Here is a 12178-nt window from a genome sequence, read left to right as displayed (position 1 = left end):
TGATTCCATCAAAGAAGCTAGCCAAATTAATGGGAGATTACAAATTTTCCTTGAATACAGAGGCTGTTGTAATTCAATATGCAAGAAATGCCTAAAGCAAAAAAGCATTATTACAAATTTTCATAGCAAACAAATTAAACTAGGACAAACCTAGGCTACAAACTTGATTGTAGCTTATCACTACAAGTCCTATTAAAAACACTAATATAACTATATATTTTGAAAATCTAATAGTTGGATTGCATGTATGTAAAAATCACGCACTTACACAGGAAAAGAGAATATTGAGAGAAAACAAAGCTAAACTTTCTAGAATTATGACAATCAAAGATAATTACAAACTTACAATTATGAGTCTATGTTACAATATATAGGGAGTAATTATTGAGTACTCTCTGAGTTTCATAAATGCATACTCTCCTCTCTCAAATAATTGTGGGCCTCACTAATTAAATCTATGGTAAGATCTAAAATTCATGTGAGAGGGGAGAGTATGCATTTATGGTACTCTAGGAGTATTTAATAATTTTCCTCATATAGAAAGAAGAGGGAGAGAGAAAAATATTGAAACAGTTACAACAAAATGCTACACGTGTGATAATTGAACTCAACACGTGTGATAACTGCTCTCCACTCACATGCCTGAAGTCCAATACATCAGAAACGACACCGTTATTCTTAACAAGGAACGACAGCGTTTTACTTTAGGCGATACCTGCGTTTTACAATCTGAACAGACGACACCGTTTAGGATTTTACCGTTGGAACATCATTATCTTCTACATTTGAATTCTCAAGTTTGCTGTTACAGCTTTGTGTAGAATCCGCTCTTGATGTGAGAGCCCGAAGTACTACTTCTTCGGGACTATCTAAATTTTTTCCCTGTAAAAGAAGCTCAGTAGAGCCCAATTCAACAACGCCAATTTTGAAGGGTACGCACATCATGGTATGGAGCCCAGAATGCACGAGCCCGGTCATATGGTGAGCTTGCCAGTGAGCTCACACTAGCCACCCAAACTGGATTTGAAGTGGTAAAAGCTTTGCCTGGGAGGTCACTGCCGTTCACAAAGGACAACATTTTCGATGCCAAGAAGAACCACTCGGTGTCGGTGAGCTCTTGTTTATCAACAGACCCCGAGTTCAATAAACTGAGGTTGAAGAACATGTTCTTAACACGCTCCTCTTCCACTGCAAATGTTGTCTTGGCCTTAAGATTGTCTTCGTTGCCGTGGTAGTATCCGAAAAACCCCAGTCCAAAACTGACACACCGGAATAGTCGTGCGATAACTTCCAGAAGATGGCATAGGTCCAGTTCATGTGGATGTCGTCCTCAATCAGCCGCCTTTGAAGGGTTTGCTTGTAAGGATACACAACTCTACTCCAACGAAGATCTTCGAATTCAGGCACTTCTATACTCTCTTTTTTACTTTTAATATTTCTTTTTGTTTTCTTTTGTATTCCGCATATATATATATATATATCTATCTTTAGGCATGCTATCCAAACTAGTTTGTGTCTTCAAACTTCATGAACCAAGCTAAATCCTTACAGGGAATGATATTTCCTTCATTGACAATTTAATCCATCAGTTGGACTGTATTTTATAACTTAAGTATTTAGGCCCCTCTACACTACTTTCTAGGCTTATAGATTGAGTCCTTTCCTTCAGGTATATATGTCCACCAGAAAAAATATGTCTCTAATCTCTTAAAACATCATAGTATGTTCAACTGCAAGCTTGCAAGACTCTTTGTGCTCCTGCAACTCAGTTCGGTAAACACAATGGTAACGTCCTGTTCGATCCTTCTCTGTATAGTAGCATAGTTGGTGCATTGTAATATGTAACATTTACACAGCCTAATATCTCATTTGCTGTGAATCAATTTAGAAAATTTATGCAAACTTATACTGATATTTATTTCACTGCTGCTAAGAGAATTCTACTGTATCTCAAAGGTACCCTTCATTATGGTCGCCATTTTATGCCCATTTTACACCTAGCTCTCTCCCCCTTTTTGTCTATACTAATGCAGATTTGGGATAATGACCACTCTGACCAACACTCAACTTCCAGCTATGTAGTCTTTCTTGGATCTAACCCCCCCATGGTTTGCATAGAAGTAGTCCACAGTTTCTAGATCCTCCACCAGGGCCAAATTATGTTCTCTTGATTCTACTACTGTCGAGTTATCCTAGCTCTGAATGGTTCTTCAATATATATGCATTTTTCTCCCCAGTGGCCCATGCATTTGGTATGATAACGTCTCTGTATTTGCTCTTGCATCGAACCCCATGTTTCATCCTCAAACCAAACCTTTTGAAGTAGATTCACTTTGTTTGCAGTGCATTGTTCATAAAGATTTAAATATCAACATCATTTCAAGCGCAAATCAGCTTATGGACCACTTTACTAAGGACATCGGTTCTCAGCGTTGTGATCCATTGAAAACCATACTCATGGTCACCTCCATGCCCTTTCAACCTAATGCAGTAAAATATAGAAAAGCAAGGTATATGGATACACCCTATATCCCTTGTAACACATAAGAAATTCTTTAGTACATTAAAAAGAACTGCAAATCTCAAGAAAATATTACTCATTAACTCAAACCAAGTACTTTGTTTATATAAAATTCATGAACACAAAATAACATTATGTGAAACTTCGTGGAAAAATTCATAGTAAGACATAAAATACAAGTATGCACCTCAACTATAATGCTTCTTTAGCATCTAGGGGAACAAAACTAATGGTTGTTTCCACAAGGACTTCTGCAAATTCATTTATTCAATAGTAAAGCCTATGTTTCGGCTGAAATAGAAACCTAGACCAATATGTTGAGCGGATTGTATCAGCCCAAAGGTGAAAATGTTGCCAAGCAAATAATGTGACTGGGACACAAGCAAGAAGCGCAATAACGAAAGGAATCCGAACATATTTATGATCATATATCATAGAGATGGCCGCACCGTAGGCTATCACCATTGTAGCAATGGAAACAAACAGTGCTGAGAGTCCAAATAACAACCTTGCAGGTAGTGATACAAGAAAATCGTTTTCAGCATAACGTGATGTAAGAATGGACAAGAACGTTACTATTGAGGCCGAGGAAGAGAATAGCGCTACTGCATCCGATATGACAAAAATCAAAAACCACTTCTTTCGTAGAAATAAAGGAACACCCGTTTGATTATCAGGTCCTCCTGGTAGAGTAAAGATTGCTGCAAATACCACAGTGGCAATGAGTGTTGCAACAAGCATGCATGAAGTTGCAGTGCTCTTCATCCACTTCTCCCCTTCTTTTAATAATTCCTTGTGCTTCTCTGTAAACAGATCCTTGGGTGTCTGGTTATCTGAATTCTTCATCTTAATATATGAAGGTGGCACAATTTTTTCCACTCCCTATAATGGTCATTGAATTAAAGTTATACAAATACAACATAATCCACAGAAATGTCCAATTCAAACTTATAAAAATTTCATAAATTATTGTAGAGCAACAATTAAAATATTTCTTGAAAAACAGTTATTTGCAATTAAACGAAATAAATGGAAGAAATTTGCCGCTAAATATTAAGAAAAAATTAAATCCAATTACTATCAATTGATTAGAGTTATTATTTACCTTAAACCACAATAGCTCTCTTTGCATTTGGAGTGCAGCTCCTGATACAATTTGGAGTCGATTAAGAGGTGCCAAGTTTGCGGCTAGATGTAGGATGTTATTATTATTCTCATCCTTATATGCTGCTATCAAATCTTTAATTGCCCCAATCTCAAATATTAGATTAAATATATTCTCATGACGATTTAGAACTGCAATATGAAACAAACTTCGATTTTTATGATCAATTTTCCATATCAAATCAGGGTATGAGTCAATAAGGATAATCAGAAACTCAAGACTGCCTAATTCTGCAGCATCAAAGAGTAGTCTTGAAGGTTCTCTAATTAGTCTTGAAATATCTGAATCTTGCAGCTCTAGAACATGTTCCCAAAGTTTTTTGACTAGTTGATGAGCTAACGTCCGCATCAAATCCTCATGATAGATCCATTTGAAGTCTACAGGTAGAATTAATATTAGTTCCAATATAGCATTACACGGAAATGATACAAAATTGTTCACAATAGTAAAAAAAAAAGGTGCCCTGTTGTTATTCCATAACACTTTGTGTCTCTTGTTTTTCCATAATAGTTTTGAGTCTTTCGTTTTTCCGTAACGTTTATCTAATTAGGTCTTTCACATTCTAGAATTTTTTGTTACAAATTGAAGTGTCATTAGAATAAAGACAACTTGGAACTCTTTAAAAGGGAGTGGAGGTTTGGTGTGTAAGTGGGTGAGAGAAAATTGTAAAGAGTGAGAAAAAATGTAGTAGAGAATTCTAAAGGCAGCAATCTAATGTCTTGTAGTATGTGAGAAAAAGTTTTTGGAGAGTGCTCAAGATGGTAGCCTTATTTGCGGAGACTTCTATACAATGCAGCAGCTTGATTTCTCTTTATTCGTGAGCTTGAAGTATTCTAATAAAATTATCATTTCCCCTACTCTTTGTGAGTTCCTATTTGTTATACTTCTTGTCAAGGCTTTGTAAAGCCAACAAAGTGGAATCAAAGCTTTCACTATTCCAAACAAAATAAATGAGATGCCTATTCTAAAATAACAATTGACTTATGAATAGCATATTATTCAATATATATTACGAACAATTGAAATTGCATGTGGATCCTAGAGACTTTAGGGTTTTACACTAATCAACCCCTGAAGATTAAAATAGAACATTTTTTACTCTTGAACTATCTAAGGCATGTAATGTGATCTAATGCCAAAGGAATCATGTATAATTGGATTTTCGAAGTGTAGAGTGGCATATTAATAAAGTGTTTTTGCCTAGATGAAGTGGAACCCAAAATAAACGTATTTGCCCAACCCTTCAAGGATCAGCTCATGGTATTTGCTAAGAGATTTTCAAGTGGGCTCAATAGACTTACAAGAATTTATACTTCTTTTCCAGATTGATAGCTGACTTGTGTTGGCAATTGTTGAAGGCTTTCGAGCCAAAACGTGCAAGGCTGTCTCATCCTTTGCATCTCGAGCGGTGGCTAATGATTGGTCCTTTTCCAATATTGTTAGAGCTAGATCTGTAAAGAAAACACAATGGTTCACTATCAGAGTTAACCCTTGCCTCTTTAACTCTTAGATATCTTCAGGTGTAGTGGAAACTTAACAAAGAATGCAAAGCATGTTGAAGCTGTCTTGTATCCAAACCAAGCATGGCAATTTTATTCAAGTACTTTGGGGGTGGGGAATTAGCCAGCTAGCTATTGATTCCCATGTTTACATGCTAGTTCAAATACCTTAGATGTGACAGAACCCAATTGGATTAATTTTATGTATTAAGCTATCTAAGGCAGGTTTCAAACAGAAGGAAGGTTCTTCTTAAAGAAACACATTGATAGTTGATAAATGAATAAAATAAATGACTAAATTGTGCACCTTTGGTTACATATCTGTTGCACTAAACATTATTGGAGGATGTTTTGGAGGAAAATCTGTTCCAAACTACAGAAAAGTAACTTGCAATAGAAAAGTAAATTGCAATGCACAAATGTTACCACTTTTCAAAATATACTAGAATTACACTTAGAGGTGAGGTCCTTTTATTTTATCCTGCACAATGAACAAAGATTCATATCCTTAGTATCACTAAATGAGCATCATCAGCCAGGTACAGACAAAGTGAACTCCCTCTAAAAGGGCAAAAACTAGCAAGAGACCACGACATGAAAAATCATTTCCAAAATTCAATAAAGATGAGGCTATTTTGGATGGCTATTTAATGCGATACAAATATCTAGTTATAAGGGCATCGTACCGTATAAATCAGCTGAGATAGTACCAAGAAGGAGGCTAATTTTTTCATCACGAGATAGGCTTCCAAAATCAGTAACAGAATAGAGATATGACACCATTTCCCTATGTCCAAACAAAGCTGCCATGTATAAGGGTGTCTTTCCCTGATTACCTCGAATCATAGGAAGATTTTCGTTTTTTTCCACCATAACCTTAGCAATTTCCACAATTCCTGATGCAGCAGCAAAACAAATTGCAGTGTTTCCATCTTTATTTTGCAAGGCTAGATCCTCTTCAGTCATGCGCTTAACCAGTTCCTTTACAAAAGCAGTGCGTTTTGCAGCAGCAGCAATGTGAAGAGCTGTCTCCCATTTTCTATTTATCCTAACGCGAACAACACGAGGATCTTTGTCAATGACAACTTTAGCAGCTTTCCATTGACCCTTAATAGCAGCTTGATATAAAGGTACACATATGGAAAGGTGGTCCCTTCTTCTTTCCCCTGAAAATTTTCAACCATGAGGAAAATGTAATGGAATTTCGTCAAACTATATCTACCCCAATAGCCTGCATCCCCAAAACATTTCCCCTGCCTTCTAAAAATTTAACGTGTTTCACAATGTGTCATGCTACAAGATCCTATATTACTTGCATTGTAAATAAAACCGGCACCTTCACACTGTAAAAGGTCCACTGAAAGAAATGATTTGCATATTATGTCTCCAGAACAATTTAAATAGCACTAAATGCACCTCTTAACATGAATTCATAACCCAAAGAATTTGATTGTTTCAAAATTCTAGGAAAGGTTGCAGGTGGAGAGAGTACTCCAGAGATTTATTGAACACTAAATTTAAGTCAGAATATTGCAAATTTATACTTGGGAATCAAAATCCTAACCCTAATAGGAAAATAGAAGACACATGAAAAGAAATACTGCAAAAGACGGTACCCCAAGCCCCTATAAATTACAAAAACAGAAATTTTACAGGAGATGTTTACTAAAATTCCTTGGAAAACAACCAAACTATTGTTTGGGGGTCCCAAAATTCATTTGAGGCACTACTTTAGTGCTCGTTGAGAGCATTCAGTTGATACAGTGTAAGTCTGTTAACTCTTCTCAAGATATAAAATTATGGCCTTTCTAAGTTTTACCATGAAAGCCCTTCAATAAATTCTGCTGGGGCTTTGATCTATCTATTAACTCTGAAAGAGATCTTCTATGTTATTTAACTTTGTCAATTCTTCAATAGCTTATATCTTTAGTATGTTTCATGATTAGCTTTTTTCTTTTTAATATTTTTTTGGATAAAGAGTATGTTTCATGATAAGCTAGTACTCTGATGACTTAACATTGGAAAATTTACATTTATCTTGCTCTATAAGTTAATCAAAGCACCTTTAAAAGTTACCTTTGTTCCTGAAATTTGTAGAATTCATGCCCTCTGAAGTGCGAGGTTGTTTGTCTTATTTTTCCAAATTAGCTTCTAAATGAAACAACTAAAGGACAATAGAATGGAATACATCTAACTGTGACAGTCCAACAGCAAAGAAAACAGGAATTGTAATTTTTGAAAGATTAATATATACATCAAAAATTGAAATGAAATGCATGACCATAACAGTTCATTAATTTGAGTAATAATTCTTATTTTAGAATTCTATTTTAGATTAGAAATGCCTAAAGCTGAGGCTTTAGGATAGTAGCTAATCTATTAGTAAACGAACGGAGTTAGTGATGCAGCACAGAATTGCAAAGGGCATATGCATAGGGATTTGGGAGAGAGCATAAGAAACCCTTAGGCTTCATCTCATATAACTTGTTTGAACCAAAGGCTTCACCACCTAAGACTGCTTAGAATTACCATCAAGCAAGAGAGAAAAATCTTAATTCAATGTTATTCATCTAATTCAAGAATCCCACAATGATTTTATTTTTCATTTTTATTTTTAGCCTTTTAAGTAGAGCTTTTAAGGTTAAAACGAATAAGTAAGGAAAAAATGTAATCAATTACATTAAATTCATATATAAAATCAAAATAAAATTCAAACCAAATAAAAATATCAGCATTAATTCTGGTTGCACTCCCTGCATCAGTTAGCATCCATAAGATACCATATTTATGCTGACCCACATTCAAGATATAAAAAAATATCAAGAATGAGGATGATCAACAGAAACCCTCTCTCTCTCTCTCTCTCTCTCTCTCTCTCAACAAAACAAAATCTAATTCACATCTTGTCACACAAAAAAGAGCCAACATTCCCAATTTACCAAGTAGAAATGAAGGCTAAACTATTGTCTATTGATGCATGTCAGTTCTTCACTGCTACTTCCCTCTATTTCTTTGATATTTATAAAGGTGTGTGGTTAAAAATTGAAAAGGCATTCAGAAAATTATTTAATCCTTCTTGTACATTTCCATATATTAGTGTTTCAAAATCATTTCTTAGGTTTCATAGAAACTTCAAATGTGTGAAATAACCATGTTAAACATGACATACGTTTATGGGTACAAAAAATGTGCCCAAGGCCAACAATACACACTGCTGAACTCACTAACATAAGCATCCGACAAAGCATCAAAGGCACATAATCAGATAATCCTAGAAGATGAAATGTTTTGGCAGAATAAATTACATATGTTTGACAAGATATACGGCACCATTAAATCTTTTTTGTCAAAAAAATGAAGAATAGAAGCAACTGACAGTGTAATGATTTAAATATGTCTCTATACAAAACAGCATACAAACCCAGTACATCAAATAGAGAAATTTGTCCTCATTAAAGTAAGAAATCAATATGGTTGGCCTTTTATCAACTTTAAAGCTAGGGGAGTCAATCTAATAACGTAGAATCTAATTTAGGGGCCTTCCTAGTGAGCAACACTAAACAAGATTCCTAGGCTATGAATAATGATTCGCAGTAGATTCAAGTACTGCAGTCACTACAAATTCTGCATCTACTCTCCAAAACTATTTTTTCACTCGACAGGCACACTTTCTACATGAAGATGGCACAATGTGAGCTCAAATAGATACTACAAGCTTGGCTTCCTGAAATTGTATTCTAATTACATGCTGTAAATCATGTCTTTTGTAAGAGTTATACAGCACCTTGCAATTATTTAAGATTTTCTGCAGAACACATTTGCCTATATATGTTAGAGATAAGTAAACTGAAATAACTTATGTATAAAAGAGTCTATCCACATGCTCCAAAAAGTTTTCACAAACAAGTGCCATCAAAGATCTCTAGCTGAAGAAAAAATGCCAGTAAAGTTTGGGCTGGTCTAGATCTAGCAAAAAGGGTTTGGAGTGAGATTAGCATTGAAGGCTAGTATAGGACTCCAGTCAGGAAAACCAAAGCTATCTAGCAAGCCCAATTCGGTAAAATACCCAAGCACAGTGTACAGACCTTTCTGCAAATAATACTACACACAACCACTGATACTTACCGTCATAAAGAATTCGAGGTGGCAATTCCCCATTGGGTATTTGACATTCAATTTGAGATCCATTGGCCGTTTGAGCACTCACTCGTGCAATATTCAGACGCACATCTTCTTGCATTGGCATGTCTCCATCCTCAGCAACAATCACAGATGTTTGAGGACTAATAATTTCAATACTGGGTGCCGAAGTGGAGGTGCTAAGACTTATTACATGAGTGGAAGGCACTGCAGAGAGTTGAAGGCTGGAGTTTGAATTATATATAGGCTGTTCCTGATGAAAACTTGTTCCCTCAAAGGAGAAGGAATTCTGTCTTGTTGAATTGTCCTGAGATTCACAAGCAGTTGTGTAACACGGGGGAGAAGAAGATTGAGAATTAGTTGGAGGTAACGAATCCACTCTCCCCACTGTAGTCACCTGACGCACCTCTATCTCTTCTTTTCTTTTAGGTGGCATCTTGGATTAACTGTGTAATAAAAATCAAAAAATGAGAAGTAAATTGAGCTCATGTGCGTAAGCGCACAACGTGAGAACATGCTTGAATTGGATCTAACTTTTTTCAAATGACACAGAAATATGGTAATCAAGCTCAAGAAAATGAGTCCAGACTCCATACGTAAAAGATGGGTTTCATTTCTTATTCCTGGTGGATTAGTTTCATCAGTGATAGAAAAAATTATATCAAAAGTAAAATATTCAATCACTGGTGAATATAGATGGGCTACCATACAATCAAATAACTGTTTTGAGAGCTAATTCTCCTTTCTTACAATAAAACAATCTCAGGACGTGGACTTGAATTTTCTTGATGAATGTCAGGAGCATATTCAGCCTCTACCATTTCTTTTAAAGGTGTTACTCTCTTAGTCCAGCATCCCATGGGATACTAGTAATGGGATAACCATTAGAATGTGAGTTTTCTGTAATGTGTTGCACAATTAACAAATCAAACATGATAATTTTCTCACACATTCCCGTAAGGTAACAGAAATGCTGATGACATTCCAAAAACCAAGCACCACCTTAAGGGTTTTGACTCTGAAATTTGTAACTTGCAGTACAAGCAAGTGGCTGTACAACCTGAAACAAGTCATATAAAGAATACATTGTTCCCAGAAGAGTTGTTACAGCCTCGTTTTTCTAATGAGTAATGTTAGGGAACACAACCTTGTTCACAATGGTTGACATAACCTATTGTAATTCGGAGTAACATCACTTTCACCTAAATCCCTTACTGATATCATTTTTATTATGCATCAATTACAACAAGTCATATCAACTCTTGTGAAAAATATTGTGTTCTTAGACTTATTAATTGTCTTTGTTCATTTTGATGGAATATGCTTTCCGAAACGTTTTCTGTATTTTCCCCTGTTTGGCACACTACAATACACGTCGATAAAAACGTTTTCTACCACAAACAAATTGTGCTCATTTTGAAGGTCACAACCAAACACAAAAAACAGGACAGTTTTCCAAAACATGTTTTCTGGAAAATAACTAATAAGTCATTTTTCTCCAAAACATTTTCTGTCAAAACAAAAACAAACGGAGCGTAATTGACTGAGAAATGAGAATGAAAACGTTATGTAATTCAAACTTTCAACTCTCTGCAGTGCCTTCCTCTCTGCCATAATCAAGCTAAAGTCCACTAAGAAAATTCTTCTATTTCTTCTGTGACCACCAGCATGAAATATATTTATACTTCTTCAAAATACTGTCTTTCTTTCTCAATCTTTATCATTCTTCCAAATTTATTTACACACATGCAATACTGTTTGCAGCACTGGTAACAGAAGAGAATAAAAAATAAATAACGAAAATATATAAATTAAAAAGAAATAGTGAACAGTAAACAACTCCCACATCTTGTAATGTTGCCATAGTTAAAGATATAAGCTATAACAATTGAAAACTTACAAGGAACTTATAACTTACTTGTAGATTGTATACTCTTACTTTCTCAGACTTTAGGCAGCTCCTAGATTTTGATGAGTGCTTCAACAAGGCCTTACTGGATAGGTCGGAGTACTGAGTTATGTGAATTCACATCCCAACAATGTAGTTGATGATTGCATAGCTAAAGCAAGAATGAAGAAGACTTAATATATATATATATATATATATATATATATATGAGACCGAAAAAGTCATTCAATGATTTTACTTTTAAGTAGTGTCTTTATGAAAGACAAAAAGAGTTTCTTTTCCATCCATTTTACTTTTCTACGCGGCTGCTTTGACGCTTTCGCTCAACGCGTATGGGAATTGATATTATAAAATAATCACAAAAATAAAATAAAGAAAAGAAAGGACAACCACAAATAATTAAAAGGAAAGCTCGTACATAGCTACTCATTTTTTATTTTTTTTTAATAAAATTAGAGTCATGACAAAAGTTATAGAAAAACTTATCACGTATAAAAGTAATTGTTTACTTCTTAGATGCGGTGGGTTCAATTTTTTTTTTAGCTGCGAATTCTAGTTAATTCAAATGGTAAAATTTTGTATAGTTGAATAAGAGATTTAAAGTTTAATCTCCACCTACACCAAAAACTGATTGGTGTTTTGGTCTAATAATAAATAGTATCACCAAGAGTGGACGCCATAAATTCAAATTCTCTTAAAAAAACTTTTTTTTTTTGTTAGTTTTTAATTTTCCCTTTTATGTACAACTTTTTTTATATACTAAAATGGTTAATTAATGCCTTTTACTTTTATAGCATTTATTAATGAATTATTTTATGAAAGTTTTAATATTATTTTTATAGGAAATACTAAAAGTTATATAAAAAAAAGTTAATTACTTTTTACTTTTTATATAAAAAGTTTTTAAAATATTTCTTAAACCAATACTATTAGAGCATTTGTTA

General features: G+C 34.6%; 1 protein-coding gene across 2 annotated transcripts; it reads right to left on the bottom strand.

Annotated features, from left to right (window-relative positions):
* Positions 1-2600: 2600 nt before the first annotated feature.
* On the bottom strand, positions 2601-11402 carry LOC142644609 (uncharacterized). 2 transcript variants are annotated; one of them, XM_075819189.1, is made up of 6 exons: positions 11244-11402; positions 9311-9771; positions 5872-6351; positions 4988-5137; positions 3627-4063; positions 2601-3403 (listed from the first exon to the last, which is right to left on the bottom strand). In XM_075819189.1, exons 2-6 carry the CDS (start codon positions 9759-9761, stop codon positions 2789-2791), a joined length of 2133 nt encoding a protein of 710 aa, XP_075675304.1. In that variant the 5' UTR covers positions 9762-9771; positions 11244-11402; the 3' UTR covers positions 2601-2788. The 2 variants fall into 2 exon arrangements, with proteins under 2 accessions (XP_075675304.1, XP_075675306.1); XM_075819191.1 differs by having other exon boundaries at positions 11265-11377.
* Between the last annotated feature and the right edge of the window lie 776 nt (positions 11403-12178).

This window comes from Castanea sativa, chromosome 7 (genome assembly GCF_040712315.1).
Source record: "Castanea sativa cultivar Marrone di Chiusa Pesio chromosome 7, ASM4071231v1".
Classification (NCBI taxonomy): domain Eukaryota; kingdom Viridiplantae; phylum Streptophyta; class Magnoliopsida; order Fagales; family Fagaceae; genus Castanea; species Castanea sativa.
The sequence above is the reverse complement of the archived record's forward strand: the minus strand, read 5'-3'. Positions and strand labels throughout refer to the sequence as shown.

What these genes read in the sequence shown, in the direction of transcription:
- LOC142644609 (XM_075819189.1), bottom strand. Translation starts at nt 9,761, where the DNA reads ATGCCACCTAAAAGAAAAGAAGAGATAGAGGTGCGTCAGGTGACTACA. An exon ending in TATCTCAGCTGATTTATACG is followed by an intron (nt 5,138 to 5,871) that starts GTACGATGCCCT and finishes TTTTCTTTACAG; the next exon opens with ATCTAGCTCTAACAATATTG. An exon ending in GAGAGCTATTGTGGTTTAAG is followed by an intron (nt 3,404 to 3,626) that starts GTAAATAATAAC and finishes TGACCATTATAG; the next exon opens with GGAGTGGAAAAAATTGTGCC.